Genomic DNA, 15995 nt, shown 5'->3' with positions numbered 1-15995 from the left:
GTGCTGACGTGTGGCTTTGACTGCTCCGGCTGCCTCTGCTGTCGGTGCTCCCGGCAGGACTTCCCCACTAGGAAAAGCAGCCAGTGCAGGCCCCGGCGCTCCTACAGCTCAGACCGACAGAGGCGTCTCGGGGGCATGTGGTATTTTCCCCAGAAGAGGGCAGGTGGGGCTGTGAGCCACGGTGGTCCTGACACCTGCTGAAAAGTGACTTTGGCCCCGGAGGAGGAAGTCCTCCTCATAGACCCTCCCTTACGTGACAGGATCCCCCCTAGGCCGGCTGCTGACCTTCAGGCTGTCCTTGGGCAAGCCCCCCTATGTGGCCTGGTGGCCACCGCCCGCGGAGTGGGGCTGGGGCTGGGGCTGGGGCTGAGGTGAGCGTCAGGCTATGGGAGCGCTCCTGCATCATGTTCAGCACACTGAAGTTTGCATTTTTGCATGGTTTTTTCTTTCTCTATTTTTCTTTCTTTTTTTTTTTTTTGGACCAATTTACCTTTTTAATTTCCCTCTTTAATTTCAATTCTACATTGCCGGACATGAAGCTCATTCCTCTGACCAGGGGTTGGTGGTGTCATAGGGACTTAGGGATGAGGGTCACTGGGTCATGGGCACAGGATAGAGAAGTACTGGCTGTGGGGTCTGACCTCCCCCTTCCCTGCCGCCCAGGGCTAAAATCCCCTAGACACACCCTGGAGAGTGTGCAAGGGCCCCCACATTCTCACTGCAGATGGTTTTCACCAGGTCAGCTGTTGCCCTTCAAACCCTGAGCTGGGGCATCCCAGAGAAAGGGATCTCTCACTTACCTGCTCTGTGTCCTTGGGCAAGTGACTTAACCTCTCTGAGCCTTTGTTGTCTGTAAAATAGAGGCAATAATACCTCCTAACAGTCAGAGAATTTATGAAATATTACACATCAAGTGTGCAGCACAGGCCTAACACACAGTAGGTGCTCAAGACATACCAGCTAGTGTTACCGTTGTTACTCAGTCACTTCCATTACCCTCTGCTCTCCCCTGCAGCAGCGACGAGAGGGACAAGAGAACTTGACCAGCAGGAGGCTGGGTGATAGTTCTGTCTGTGCCTTACTCTGGCCTGAATCCCAAGGAAAGCCCCCTCTCCACTGCACAAGCCTTTATCCCGTGCCCACTCTAGGACAGATCCTGTGCTGGGCTCTTGGTAAACAGTGTTGGCCATGACAAACACGTTCATGACCCCAGGAACACAAGGCCATGAAGGAACAAATTCTTGTTCAAGCTCCTTGATGAGGTTCCCAGGCCTACAGGTTCCCCTCATTCCAGAGCCTCCCCAGCTCCCCTAGAAAGGCTTCTTAGACCCCACTTGGTCACCAGAGAGTAGCAGCACAAAACTGAACTGTGGTTAATGTGAGTTAAAAAAAAAACCCTGTCTCGTCTTCTGTTTAGATTAAGTTAATAGAAACTGAGTTATTGCAGCTGACACAGCTGGAGTTAAAGAGGAAGTCCCTGGACACAGAGACACTCCAGGTATGTAGGGCTCCCTGCCCCTGCCCTCCTTCACGTGGTGAGACCCCCACCTGGTGCTCCCTCCCAGCCCCTAGGAGTCAAGGGCTTCTCCAGCAGACAGAGGGCAGAGCTCCTCTGTGGCTATGACACCAGAGGACACCCCCCAGCCCCAGAAGGCCCAGCGCAGGCCAGGGTTAGAGGTGCTCAGCCTGTTGCGAGGCAGGAGGGTCAGAGGAAGGAGGGTTTCATTGCCAAGGCTCCCCCACTCCATCTCCATCACTGCGTTTCCTGTGCTGGCTGCGGGCCCGCCGCTGAGCTCCTGTCTCTCTCTGTAGGCCGTGCTTTAGGCCCCTGGGCATCCTCCAGGGCTGGAGCTTTTGGGTGTCCCGGGATGTCTGGAGGAGAGGGCCCAGCCGCATCTGTGTAATTCCCTGCAGGCAGCATCTCTGGGGCTCCAGCCCGGGAGTCCTGCCCACACAGATGAGAGGGCAGCAGGGACTGGCAGCTGGCCTCCTGGACTGGATGCCTGGGAGCTGGGTGTGGCCTGGCACAACCCTGCTGTGCAACCTTGGCAGGTTGGGGAGGAGGGGCAGCCCCTTCCCCTCTCTGAACCTCAGCCTCTCCAGCTGCAGACAGAGGGCTGGATGGGGTGCCGTGTGAGGACATGTGCCCCTGCCAAGAGTTTGAGCAGAGCCTTCGGTCTGTCACTGTCCCTGTGTCTGTTCTCAGTGGAGAAGTCTCAAGCTGTCCCATGGACTCCTCAGTGCAGTGAGGGGTCTGGGGTCTGGATCCCTGGTCTCAGGTGCACCGCAGGTGTGCTGTGTGCCCTTAGGCAGGCGTCTGCCCCTCTAGGCTTTCTTCCCCTACTCCGTAAGATGACAGCGGTCCTCCAGGCCCAGGCTGTGCCATCAGGCCATCGGAGAAGGCTGAGCTAACAAGGGAAAGCCCTTTGCGAGCCTTGAAATGATCTTCAGAGATGAGAGGACTGGGGCTGTCTCAGAGAAGCTGCAGCCGTCGTGCCTGGCGGGTGCCCTAGTCCCTGCCCACGAGTGCAGCAGGGCTCTGGCTGTCGGGGCCCCCATGGGGTTTCCAAGAGCAGGTGTGGGAGTGGAGCAGGGACCCCAGGCTCTGGTTTGCACGCACCTCCATTTGTGTGGGGCCCCACACCCTTCCCCGCCATTTGCTTCTGCCCCTGTGCTCTGTTGTCTGGGAGACCAAGGCAGGCACCGGTGGCTTGTCATTTCTTTTGTTTGATGTTTCTTACCATCCCATTGTCATCAGTCACCAGGATCCCATGCCTGACTTAACCCCACAAGGAAGAGAGATGCAGGCTTAGGGGAAGGGCATCTTAGCTTTGTCCCCCAGCTCAGCCTGGAGGCGTTGGGCAGAGAACCGGGTGAGCAGGAGGCCAGGCCCTTCTCCATCCTGCCACCGCGGGACTCCTGCGCTGACGCCAGCTCACGGTGGTGTGGGGTGTGGTCTTGTTTGCAGGAGATGATCTCGGAGCAGCGCTGGGCCCTCAGCTCCCTGCTCCAGCAGCTGCTCAAAGAGAAGCAGCAGCGAGAGGAAGAGCTCCGGGAAATCCTGGTATGTGTTTGGCTTCTGTGCTCGGCATCACACACGCGTTTACTTTTCTTTAACAGACTTGCCATTTTTAGAAACACCTGTTATTCAAGTAAGAGTTGTTCATCAAAGAAAAACTGGAAAGCACAAAGGAAAATAATTGCATTTCCAAGCATTATCTCGTGCCATTTGTTGTTTGTTTGTTTGTTTGTTTGAGACAGGGTCTCACTCTGTCGCCCAGGTTGGAGTGCAGTGGTGCAATCTCAGCTCCCTGCAGCCTTGACTTCCTGGGCTCAAGCAATCCTCCCACTCAGCCTCCCGAGTAGCTGGGACTACAGGCATGTGCCACCATGCCTGGCTAATTTTTTTTTATTTTTCATAGAGATGGGGTTTCGCTGTGTTGCCCAGGCTGGTCTCCAACTCCTGGGCTCAAATGATCTGTCTGCCTTGGCCTCCAAAAGTGCTGGTTTTACAGGCATGAGCCACCATGCCCAGCCTCTCCTGCTGTTTTGGTACATATTTTCCAAACATTGTGATGCATCTTGATAGCTATTCATGTGTGTGCCTTTTAAACGTGCCATGGTACACACCCTTTTCGAGCAGCCTGTTTCCGCACATTCTTTTCAAGTCATTAAACTATTCCTTGATGTCCTTTTTCAAGACTGTGCTTGGCCCCTATCGTTGAGTATGTGGATTACTTCTGGTTTTTAAACGTTTCCAGGTGATGCTGTCTGAATGCCTTTGTAGTCAAGTATTCGGGAACAGCCATGAGCATTCACTCCAGACAGGACTCGCTGTGTCCAGGGCAGGCCGTTTGATAAGTTTTTGGTCGGAGTGGCCCAGCCGTCCCCTGTCCCCTGATGGGTTTGACACTGGCACATTTTCAGTGTGGCAGAGGCCCCCTTAAGAGTGTCTCCTCTAGACCCAGTGGGAACCCAAGCAATGAGGACAGAGGCCAGGCCCACCATCTGGGGTGGAAAAGAACGAGTCGTTCCTGTGTCACCATGAATGCACCAGACGCCCTCTGAGCTGCGTCCTAGGCCGGGCCCTGTGCAGGTTTAGAAGAGACCAGCTTCTTCTGGAGGCCTGAGCAAGCCTGTGCCCATCAGAGGAAGCTGCCTGTTCCTCACGGTGCCCTGCTGCCATCTCCTACGCATCAGGTTACTTTGCAGATGGTGGCTTGGCGCTGTGCCGTAGCAGCCAGGAGCTGTGGCTGGTGCTCCTGCCCTTGTAGGCCTTGGGGGTCACCACCAAAGGGGGAAGCACCGTCCCAGCAGAACACAGCCCGTCCAGCTCCTGGGCGCTGGAAGAGAGGGGCTGCAGCCCAGACAGAAGGGAGCAGTGGGCGTGGCCAGGTCCAGGGGGCCACGAAAGGGCAGTCACGCCCAGCAGGGATTGGGAAACGCCTGCGCTGATCCCATTCCCCAGTCACGCCAGCCCTCACGGAGCAGCTCCGTTGTTCTGAGCATGGGCTCTGGAGTAAGACAGGCCTGGATCTGATTCCTGGCCCCACCCTGGGCAGGTTACTCATCACCCTGAACCTCAGTTCCCTCACCTGGGAGGTAGAATCTCCTTCACAGAGTTGTGAGGATTAATGAATGGCATCTTTAGGTGCACAGCATGGTCTGGCACATGGTACTGTGAACACGTCAGCTACACCTGTTGTCACTGTGGTCGTTATCAGCATTGTTTGTTCACTGCTGTATTCCCAGCACCTAGAGCAATATTCAGCGAAGAGTTATCGAATGGCGGAATAAGAGAATCATGTTCAGGCCGGGCACGGTGGCGCACACCTGTAATCCCAGCACTTTGGGAGGCCAAGGCAGGCGGATCACCTAAGGTGGGAGTTCAGGACCAGCCTGGCCAACATGGAGAAACCCCGTCTCTACTAAAAATACAAAATTAGCAAGGTGTGGTGGCACATGCCTGTAATCCCAGCTACTTGGGGGGCTGAGGCAGGAGAATCACTTGAGCCCGGGAGGTGGAGGTTGCGGTGAGCCGAGATCATGCCATTGCACTCCAGCCTGGGCGACAAGAGTGAGACTCTGTCTCAAAAAAAAAAAAAAAAAAAAAAAAAGAATCATGATCAATGGCACATTGATCATTTTTCAGCTCTGTCAGACAGTGAAGCCCACTCTAGAAGCTGAAGGTGTCCTTCGCACCTGTATCCCCCTTGCCTGGCACCCAGGAGGCAGCCCGGGCTGGGTAATGCTTGCTCTCCCACAGGCAGACAGAGGGGGTACCTCCCACAGGGAATGGCAGAGTGTGGTACCAGGTGGCAGAAGCTCAGGTTCAGGCGCTCCCCCAACCAGGTGTGTGGCGTTGGGCAGGTCAGCTACCTTCTCTGAGATCGTCTCAGCAGTAAATTGGAGAGAGTGATGCTTCCTGCTTTTCTCATTTCTATAGTTTAAACTATAGACAATAAGCGGGGTGGGAAAGTTCTCTGTAAAATACTAAGTGCAGCCGGTCACAGTGGCTCACGCCTGTAATCCCAGCACTTTGGGAGGCCGAGGTGGGCGGATCACTTGAGGTCAGGAGTTTGACACCAGCCTGGCCAACATGGCAAAACCCCGTCTCTACTAAAAATACAATAATTAGCCAGGCGTGGTGGCGCACACCTGTAGTCCCAGCTGCTCAACCTGGGTGACAGAGTAAGAGCCCATCTCAAAAATGAAATGAACTGAAATGAAATGAAATAAAATAAAAAAGTACCAAGTGCTGTCCACCAGCTCAGAGGAGCATAGTTCATAACTATCATTGTTTTTTTTGTTTTTGTTTTTGTTTTTGTTTTTTTGAGACAGAGTTTCGTTCTCGTTGCCCAAGCTAGAGTGCAGTGGTGCGATCTCAGCTCACTGCAACCTCCGCCTCCCAGGCTCAAGAGATTCTCCTGTCTCAATCTCCGGAGTAACTGGGATTACAGGCATGCACCACCATGCCCTGCTAGTTTTGTAATTTTTTTTTTTTTTTTTTTTTTTGAGACAGAGTCTCGCTCTGTCGCCCAGGCTGGAGTGTAGTTTTGGTGCAATCTTGGCTCACTGCAAGCTCTGCCTCCCGGGTTCACGCCATTCTCCTGCCTCAGCCTCCCGAGTAGCTGGGACTACAGGTGCCTGCCATCACACCTGGCTAATTTTTTTTTTTTTTTTTTTGTATTTTTTAGCAGAGACGGGGTTTCACCATGTTAGCCAGGATAGTCTCGATCTCCTGACCTCGTGATCCTCCCGCCTCAGCCTCTCAAAGAGCTGGGATTACAGGCGTGAGCCACTGCGCCCAGCCTAGTTTTGTATTTTTAGTAGAGATGGGGTTTCTCTGTGTTGGTCAGGTTGGTGTCTCACTCCCGACCTCCGGTGATCCGCCCACCTCGGCCTCCCAAAGTGCTGGGATTACAGGCATGAGCCACCATGCCCGGCAACCATCATTGTTATTACAGGTTTTATTACCGTTTTGAAACTAACATTGCCTGCTTCATTCCTGGCAGACGGAGTTAGAAGCCAAAAGTGAAACCAGGCAGGAAAATTACTGGCTGATTCAGTATCAACGGCTTTTGAACCAGAAGCCCTCGTCCTTGAAGCTGCAAGTAAGGACTGCTGGTGCCTGCCCCGGCCAGGGAGCCCCGGGGACCTCCTCCCAGAGGCGCCTGTGGTGCCTCCACCATGCTCTGCCTCGTGTTACCTTCCTGGTGACTCTAGCATGCCAGATCCTGTGCCAAGCCCCAGTGGAGACAGAAGTGAGAGTGAGGGAGTGTTCATTCTGGTGAGGGGGGTGACAAGGCTGGTCACTGCTGCGCGGGGCAGAGACCACTGAGCCCACAGTAGAGCAAAGCCTGTGCCAGGAGCCACTGTCTGCCCAGCACCTGCAGGGCGAGGGAGGCGGTTGAAACAGCCCCCTCTTGATGGATGTTCAAGTTGCTTACTATTTTCAGGTTTGCAGACAGAGCGGCAGTGAACCCCTGGGCCTGTCTTTCTCTGTGTGCCTACACATGAGTTTTTGTAGGAAAAATCCCGAGTACATTCTATGTATTAGGTTATGTATATTCAAACCCTTCATTTTCTGTTGTAAACGGGGTTCTTTTCTTCCTTCCCGCTCATGGTACACGTTTCTTGCAGGAAGAGGGCATGGAGCGCCAGCTGGTGGCCCTCCTGGAGGAGCTGTCGGCTGAGCACTACCTGCCCATCTTTGCGCACCACCGCCTCTCACTGGACCTGCTGAGCCAAATGAGCCCCGGGGACCTGGCCAAGGTAGGCAGCAGCCGTCCGCAGGGAGAGGAGGGGCATGCAAGGCCACTGTCCTGACCAGCCGGGGGTTGACCTGCTCCTTGTGTAGTCCTCAGTGAGGCCTGTCCTTACCTAATGGCCCAGGGTCACCTTGCTTCCAGATGGCCAGAACCCCTGCCCTTCTGCCCCAGACGCCTGTGTGTGCCCTACACACTGTCTCACTGGGAAATCATGGGGAGGTGGGTCCTGCTGACCTGCTCAGACTGGATCTTCAGACTGGAGGGACAAGACAGGCCCTTGGGGATTATCCGATCCAGCCTCTGCCCTGCCCCATGGTGTCACAGACTGTCGTGGCCACAGCACTGCCTGAGCCCCTGTTCCTTTCTGGGCACAAGCTGAGCTCTTTACAGCACATTAATCCACTTATTCTTCAAAACAGAATGATCATCACTGTGCCAACTAACTTTGTAGCACCTGCATGTGCTGGGCACCATTTTAAGCACTTTTTGTATTCAAACTCACTGAATTCTTCCGACAGCCTAGCGGGGTACATATCATTATCATCTTTCAGATGAGACCCAGTAAGGCAATAACTTGGCCCGGCCGGGCGCGGTGACTCACGCCTGTAATCCCAGCACTTTTGGGAGGCCGAGGCGGGCGGATCACGAGGTCAGGAGATTGAGACCATCCTGGCTAACACGGTGAAACCCCGTCTCTACTAAAAATGCAAAAAATTAGCCGGGCGTGGCAGCGGGTGCCTGTAGTCCCAGCTACTCAGGAGGCTGAGGCAGGAGAATGGCGTGAACCCGGGAGGCGGAGCTTGCAGTGAGCCGAGATCGTACCACTGCACTCCAGCCTGGGCGAATGAGCGAGACTCCGTCTCAAATAATAATAATAATAATAACTTGGCCCAAGGTCACACAGCAGAGTGAGGCCTCTACTCCAAGCAGTATAGCCCCAGAGTTCGTGTTCTTTGCCATGAGACTGTCCTGCCCCTCCCTGGACAGATGTAGACACCAGGGTCCGAAAGGACTGGATGGCACCGAGGGTCACAGGCTGTGCCGCTCAGGGTCTGGAGGCTGAGGGACTGTGGGGCTCACGTGCTGCTGCTGCCTTGTGTCTTGGCCTCCCAGGCTTCTCTCCTGCCCCACCTGGTGGGGAAGTGGCTGAGGTATGCAGGTGAAGCCTGGCACCGGGAAGCGGTTGCTAAACTGTAGCTGTTGCTAGTGCTGGTTTCCCTTTGGGCTTCAGTTTCCCCCCAACCCCTGCCACACTGATTGGGCTGAGGCCTGGGGAGGTTGCCCTCACAGCTATGGAGCCGCACTGCTTCATCCTGACCTTGGGCCCCACCAGGCCCCGGAAGGCTTCCACATTTCCAGCAGAAGGTGCCAGCGGTCCTGTGGGCCTGGGCCTGTGCCAGGTAATTCATGCCATTTAGCAGGCTCCTGCCCAGGCCACAGTCTGCACTTCCTTGAACTGTTACAGGTGGGCGTCTCAGAAGCTGGCCTGCAGCATGAGATCCTCCGGAGAGTCCAGGAACTGCTGGATGCAGCCAGGATCCAGCCAGGTAGCAGCACAGCTCTGGCCTCTTCCGGGCAGGGCTCCCAGCCGTATGTGTGGGCTCTGGTGGGGACAGTCATTTGCTTACATTTCAGGATGAGTCCTGAGGGCTGGTTCTAGCCCCTGCTGGTCGGTAAGGTTCCCTCCCAAGGAGCAGGCTTAGGGATCAGTGAGCCCGTTTTACGGATGGGAAAAACTGGCCACCAAATTGGGAGAACAGGAGACCTCCACGTAGCAGTGGAGGGGCCCTCCCAGCTCCCTGTCCCATAGCCTTCCCTCAGTTCACCCTACAGATGCTGGGATCCACACACTGAGGGACTTTGGACTAGAGGGAGAAATAGCGTGTCCCCAGGGCCTGCAGTGTGCCCAGTGCTGGGCCTGAGGCACACCTGTGGATAGGGAGAGATGTCCACAACAGGCTGTGAAGGGGCGAAGGCAGGTCGTGAGGGCCATGGGGAGAACGGGCAGGTGTGGAGTCTGGGGTCTGCCATGTGCTAAGCACGACCCGGGGGCCCGGCACCTGCCCACTGCTGTGCATGAACTGCGTTGCGGAGCCTCCGGATCAACCCCGCGAGGAGGCACTGTTGTGGTCCTGATTTTCAAGATGAGGAAACTGAAGTGGAGAGAGGTTAGCATGTCCCCCGTCAGGTCCCACTGCTGGCAAATGGTGGAACCACTGGGCTTGACTGCCTCCCTGGGGAAGAGGTGAGGGGCCAGGGCAGGAGTGAAGGAGAGGGCAGGCTTGTGCTGCTGGGCTGGGCGAGGCTCTGGGCAGGGCATTTTTAACCAGAGCCAAGGAAGAGGCAAAGGAGCTGAGGCGAAGGTGGAGTTCTGGACTGGACCTCAGTGGGGAGGCCCCGGGACTCCAGGGGCTGGGCTGACTGCAGCCCCAGGATAGCTTCAGGCACCAGTTTTGCAGCCACTTTTACTCCAGGGACATTGACTCAACCCCCAAAAAGTCATTAAACTTCTTATGTGCAGAACAGACCCCTTCTGGATGTTCCTGACCCTCCAGCTCTCAGACTGGAGATCAGAAGAGATTTCCATCAGGAGTTGGGGTCACCCCTGGCAGACAGGCCTCACGTGAGCAGGAGTCACAAACAGGTGCCCTGCACCCTGAGCGGAGTGCAGTGCCTCTGAGCCTAGTGGTCCTCAGGACCGGCTGCTTCTCACTGTTTGAGTCATCCTTGGACCAAACAAGCAGGTTCTTCCTCTCTATAGCAGATAGGCCATGAGGATCTATGGCCACATGCAGAGAGTGGATGCCTGGGCTGCTCAGGGCTTCCTGCTTGTGCCCATTGGGGAAGGGGCCATGGTGGGATCTGTCCCGAGTTCCAGAAGGCAAGGGAAGCCCTCAATTTCCTAACAATTCTCTTATTACTCCCAGAAATCGGTATACTTTATATCAAATATAGAAGCTGGGGCCGGGTGCAGTGGCTCATGGCTGTAATCCCAGCACTTTGGGAGGCCGAGGCGGGCGGATCACCTGAGGTCAGGAGTTTGAGACCAGACTGGCCAACATGGTGAAACTCCATCTCTACTAAAAATACAAAAAGTAACCGCGCGTGGTGACGCACACCTGTAGTCCCAGCGCTCGGGAGGCTGAGGCAGGAGAATCGCTTGAACCCAGGATGCAGAAGTTACAGTGAGCCAAGATCGCACCATTGCACTCCAGCCTGGGTGACAAAGTGAAACTCTGTCTCAAAAAACAAAAAAGAAAAAGAAAAAAACAAATATAGAGGCCGGGCGCAGTGGCTCAGGGCTGTAATCCCAGCGCTTTGGGAGGCCTGCGCGGGAGGATCACTCAAGCCCAGGAGTTGAGACCAGCCTGGGCAACAGAGAGAGAAACCACTTCTCTACAAAAAATAAAATTAGATGGGCGCAGTGGTGCACACCTTAGTTCCAGCTACTTGGGGGGCAAAGGTGGGAGGATCGCTTGAGCTTGGAGGTCGAGGCTGCAGTGAGCCATGATTGTGCCCCTGCACTCCAGCCTGGGAAAGAGTGAGACTGTCTCAAAAACAAAACAAAACAAAAAAATCAAAAAATTAGCAAGGCGTCATCCCAGCTACTCTGGAGGCTGAGGTGGGAGGATTGCTTGAGCCTGGGAGGTTGAGGCTGCAGTGAGCTGTGATCATAACACTACACTCCAGCCTGGGTGACAGAGCAAGACCCTGTCTGGAAAAAAAAAAAAAAAATTATATATATATATATACATACACACACACACACATATATATGAGAGCTCCCTCAAAATGGTAGCCTGGGGGCCAGGCGCGGTGGCTCACGCCTGTAATCCCAGCACTTTGGGAGGCCGAGGCGGGTGGATCACGAGGTCAGGAGATCGAGACCATCCTGGCTAATACAGTGAAACCCCATCTCTACTAAAAATGCAAAAAATTAGCCAGGTGTGGCGGCGGGCACCTGTAGTCCCAGCTACTTGGGAGGCTGAGGCAGGAGAATGGTATGAACCTGGGAGGTGGAGCTTGCAGTGAGCTGAGATCACACCACTGCACTCCAGCCTGGGCGACAGAGCGAGACTCCGTCTCAAAAAAAAAAAAAATTTGATGGCTTGGGGGCAACACTGATACCCTTAGAGGGTCTAGTGTTGTAACAGCCTTTTAAAAATCTTTAGTTTTGGCTGGGCGTGGTGGCTCACGCCTGTAATCCCAGCACTTTGGGAGACTGAGGTGGGCAGATCACAAGGTCAGGAGACGGAGCATCCTGGCCAACATGGTGAAACCCCGTCTCTACTAAAAATACAAAAATTAGCCTGTCATGATGGCAGGCACCTGTAATCCCAGCTACTCGGGAGGCTGAGGCAGGAGAATTGCTTGAACCTGGGAGGCAGAGGTAGCAGTGAGCCAAGATCGCACCACTGCACTCCAGCCTGGGCAACAGAGCGAGACTCTGTCTCAAAAAAAAAAAAAGAGACTTCGCATTTTGTAAGGGCTGCTTCTGATGTCCTAGCAGGGGATGCTGGTTCCAGGGCAGAGCAGCCAGCATGCTGGGGACTCTGTGGGGCTGGGGGCAGGGGAGCAGTGTTGGGGGGCCTCTCATTCTGCTCCCCTGGGTCACCTGATGGGCAGCAGCCCATCCTGTCTCCTGGGCAACCAGGTGAGAAGCCAAGAGCTGGCCCTTCACTGAGAGCTCCTGCCCCAGGGCTCTGTGGCTGCACCACCAGATGGCTGCGTGGCCCTGGGTGAGTGACTCCCCGCCCCCGAGCCTCAAATGTCTCATCTCTGAAAGTGTCGAGCCCTACTTGCAGGGTGGCTCTGAAGGGTCCCGGGGACATTAGAGATCAGAGGACCCACTTAACAGGCGCTGCGGCCATCCCTGCAGAGAGAAACTTCAGTCCCATTCTGCAGATGGGAGATGAGGCTCCGAGAAGAGAAGAAGAGAGCGTGTTGGCAAGGAGAGCACTTCGCTCAGATCTGAGAGCAGAGGCTCCCCCACCCTCCAGCTCACTCACTATGGGGACAGGCAGGCCCACGATGAGCCCCTAGGGGTTGGGGTCAGCGGAGATGACCGTGGCTCAGTCTGTCCATCTGGTCCCCACAGAGCTGAAACCACCAACAGGTGAGGTCCTCACCCCTACAGCCCCCCAGGAGCCTCCTGAGTCTGTGAGGCCATCCGCTCCCCCTGCAGAGCTGGAGGTGCAGGCCTCAGAGTGTGTCGTGTGCCTGGAACGGGAGGTAAGTCTGGGGCCCTCCCCACCCGCCTGCCCTGCCTGTGGCCACCCTCCTCAAATTCTCCAGGTATAGGGTTGTCTCTGAACGTGTTTTCTCCAGTTATCTAAGTAGACTGTGCTCACCTAGAAAGAATGCAGGAAATAAAAATGACCCCGATCCCATGACCCAAATATGAGCTGCACTCACATCATTTTCCAGATCTTTTTTCTTTTTGTTCCTACTTAATAAATAGGAAAAAAATTTCCCAAATCATGAAATATCAACAACATTGATTTACCCTGCAGAAGCTTTAGAAAATCATCTTTTGGCCAGGCACAGTGGCTCACGCCTGTAATCCCAGCACTTTGGGAGGCCAAGGCGGGTGGATCACCTGAGGTTAGTTTGAGGCCAGCCTGGCCAACATGGTAAAACCCCATCTCTACTAAAAATACGAAAATCAGCCAGGCATGGTGGTGCACACCTGTAATCCCAGCTACTTGGGAGGCTGAGGCAGGAGAATCGCTTGAACCTGGGAGGCAGAGATTGCAGTGAGCCAAGATCCCACCACTGCACTCCAGCCTGGCAGACAGATCGAGACTCCATCTCAAAAAAAAAAAATCATCTTTTAAAAATTCATTAACACTTATTGTAAAAATTACACAGAGCGGTGAATGAAATATAAATCCTTCTTTGCCTCCACTGAGGGATCCTACTTAGAAAAGCAGCCGTGTTTGCAGTTTGATGATTCCAGGGTCTCCAGTTGACCCAGCTCATGCCGTGATATGGATGGACCTGTTGGTTCCAAATATAATCCCTGTTCTGCGGCCCTTGGCATTACAGACAGCTTTGAGCGGAGCTTGGATCAGTTCCTGAAAGCAGGAGATGCTGAGGCAAAGTGTGGTCCTGAGTCAGTGGCTGCTGCTCCGGGTTGGGATCGTTTGTAGACTGAGGAGTTCAGGGCCTGGGCAAGTGCATCAACAAGGAAGAAGCCTGAACACCCTGCGTGCCCTCCTGCAGGGGCCGGCTGAACAGGCCTCCATCCCCTGTCCAGAGGGCAGGAATGTAATCCCCAGTTTTATTTAAGAAAGAAACAGTTGGGGCATTTATATGGGTATTTATATTTTTTTGCAAACTATAGAGAAATAGACAGCAAACTGCTAACAGAAGGACTAGGTTACCCCTTTCCGCCGTGCCTGTTCTGTTTCTGTGGCGTTCAAATGCCCAAAGGCCCCACTATCAGGTATTTATGGTAAAGATGCTAAAGAATAACGAAGGGGGCCGGCACAGTGGCTCACGCCTGTAATTCCAGCACTTTGGGAGACCCAGGCGGGCAGATCACTTGGGGTCAGGAGTTCGAGACCAGCCTCACCAACATGGTGAAGCCCCGTCTCTACTAAAAATACAAAAAATTTAGCCAGGTGTTGTCGTGCGCACCTATAGTCCCAGCTACTTGGGAGGCTGAGGCAGAAGAATCACTTAAACCTGGGAGGCCAAGGTTGCAGTGAGCTGAGATCACACCACTGCACTCCAGCCCGGGCAACAGAGTGAGACTCTGTCTCAAAAAAAAAAGGGCCTGGCGCCTGGGACTCCTGGAACCCAGCAGGGCCTGCCACATACTCCCGCTCTCCCTCCCCAGGCCCAGATGATCTTCCTCAACTGTGGCCACGTCTGCTGCTGCCAGCAGTGCTGCCAGCCACTGCGCACCTGCCCGCTGTGCCGCCAGGACATCGTCCAGCGCCTCCGGATCTACCACAGCAGCTGAGTCCTGCCCACCCACCTGGGCCTGGTCCTGGCCCTGCCTCGGCTGTTGTGAGCCCGGGCTCCTGCTCAGCCTTGTGCCAGCCAGACACGTATGAGGCCCCCCCCTGCTCTGGGCCCCTTCCCCATCGCCCAGGAGCCCCCACCCTGAGCTCCAAGCATGTCTAGGCCAGGCAGAGGCGCTCCGAATCCATGACACCACTGGTCTAAATGGTCCCGGGGGCTGGGCTGGAGAGGCCGCTGCACCACCTCCCAAGCCTGGGAGCCAGCGCCCCAGCCTAATCACGGATCCGCTGTCTCCCAGCTGTCTTGACTGAAGGTCACCGCCCCTGCAGGAGCTTGGTCCTCATCTGGGGACCATGCACAGTCCTGTCCCACTCTGCATGTGGGAAGGGAGCAGGAGGGCCTGGCTAGGTGAGCGGAGGCCGACCTGGGAAGGCGTGCGGTGCAGGCCTGTACTCACAGTGGCACCAGCACCCCTGGGCCTCCCTCTCTGCTGCTCCCCAGCACCCTGGGGCCCTCCTGCTCTCCACATCTGTCCCTCCTTACCCCATGTAGCTCAGTCTGAAGCAGGAGTGTCAATAAACCTGTCTTCAGCGTGCTGCTGGCCTGAGTCATCGCTGGGTCCTCATGGGAGCCCAGGGAGGGGAGGGGACGAGGTCTGGGGATGGGGCTAGGGCAGAGGGCAGCTCTTCTCGGGGAAGGAGGCAGGAGCGCGCCGCACCTCAGTCCACCTCAGTCCAAAGGAGAGGTCAGGTAGGGCCATCTTGAATGTCGCGTTATCCCAGCGTCCCCTTCACAGGTGGAGAGACCGGGGCCCAGAGGCAGCCAGGGCCCGTGATGGCTGCGGCCTGTGCCTCCACGAGCAGAGGAGCCCTGTGTGTTCCGTTCATTATCCCAGTGAGGCAGCTGAGGCTAATTAGGGGTAAATGCCCAGGGCCTTGCAACTGGGACATGGTGATGCGGGGTTTGAGGCCCAGAAGCATCCTCACCCTCAAACCTGTGCAGTTGTGCAGGTTTGGTCACTGCAAATTCTAGGAGCCATATACACTTGCACTCGCTGCAGGGGTGCACGTTGATTACACGTTTTCTGGCAGATGGTGTTGAGCCAGGTGCAGCCTCTTCCTTGGGCTCGTGGCAGGCCTGCTCGGAGCACCTGGGCTCTGCCTCCAGCTTACTCAGTGGTCCTAGCCAGTGTTTGGGCCCCAGTTGCCCTCAGCTGCCCTATGCATTCAACACAGGACGTGATGCGGCCCTGACCGGCTGGTGGCCTCCAGGGGGCGCTGAGTGCTTGCTCCAAGTACAGTGCCCGCAGGAGCAGGCAGGAGCGTTCAGGTCCTGGGGTGGCAGAAAAATCCCTACGCCTGGGCCTGCTTCCCTCTCACTGAGATCATCAGTCCTGTGCACTGAATGGGGCGGGCGGACACCCTTTGTCGTCTGAGTCGTTTCCTGGGCAGGTGCTGGGTGGCCTTTTCCCACCCACAGTTCCCCCTCCTCCCAGCACCCTCCTGGGCTCAACTTGGCCAAGAGGGGGGGGACTGAGACAGGCGGGGCTACCTCCTGGAGCGCAGTGCTTTGCAGATCTCCTTACACTCACTAGGGCCCAGGGAGGCCTCATGGAGGAGTTCGAGGCTCAGTGACCTGCCACGGACAACAGCAAGGGACAGCCGCATCCCTGGTCTCGGGCCATGCAGTCCTGTGTTTTGCACCTCAGCCCTTGTTGACCAAGGGAGGCCCAGGCCCAAGCCCTAGGCCACC

At 55.6% G+C, this 15995-nt stretch overlaps 1 protein-coding gene across 23 annotated transcripts in view; it reads left to right on the top strand.

Annotated features, from left to right (window-relative positions):
* The window catches only part of LRSAM1 (leucine rich repeat and sterile alpha motif containing 1), a 53497-nt gene extending 38659 nt beyond the window's left edge, over nucleotides 1–14838 (top strand). For 15 of the 23 annotated variants that reach the window (XR_012424375.1, XR_012424376.1, XR_012424378.1 and 12 more), the window contains 7 exons: nucleotides 1418–1498; nucleotides 2969–3064; nucleotides 6516–6614; nucleotides 7144–7275; nucleotides 8737–8818; nucleotides 12370–12503; nucleotides 14116–14838. Coding sequence is in view for 15 of the 23 variants with exons in the window: in XM_074016493.1 (XP_073872594.1) it covers nucleotides 1418–1498; nucleotides 2969–3064; nucleotides 6516–6614; nucleotides 7144–7275; nucleotides 8737–8818; nucleotides 12370–12503; nucleotides 14116–14241 (750 nt within the window). In the remaining 8 variants the exon portion in view is untranslated. The remainder of the gene's footprint in view (nucleotides 1–1417; nucleotides 1499–2968; nucleotides 3065–6515; nucleotides 6615–7143; nucleotides 7276–8736; nucleotides 8819–12369; nucleotides 12504–14115) is intronic. The other 8 variants (XR_012424377.1, XR_012424374.1, XR_012424372.1 and 5 more) reach the window with 1 other exon arrangement.
* The last annotated feature ends 1157 nt before the right edge of the window (nucleotides 14839–15995 follow it).

The sequence above is a fragment of the Macaca fascicularis genome, chromosome 15 (genome assembly GCF_037993035.2).
Source record: "Macaca fascicularis isolate 582-1 chromosome 15, T2T-MFA8v1.1".
NCBI lineage: Eukaryota > Metazoa > Chordata > Mammalia > Primates > Cercopithecidae > Macaca > Macaca fascicularis.
Note: the sequence above shows the minus strand (reverse complement) of the source record. Positions and strands in the feature narration are given on the sequence as shown.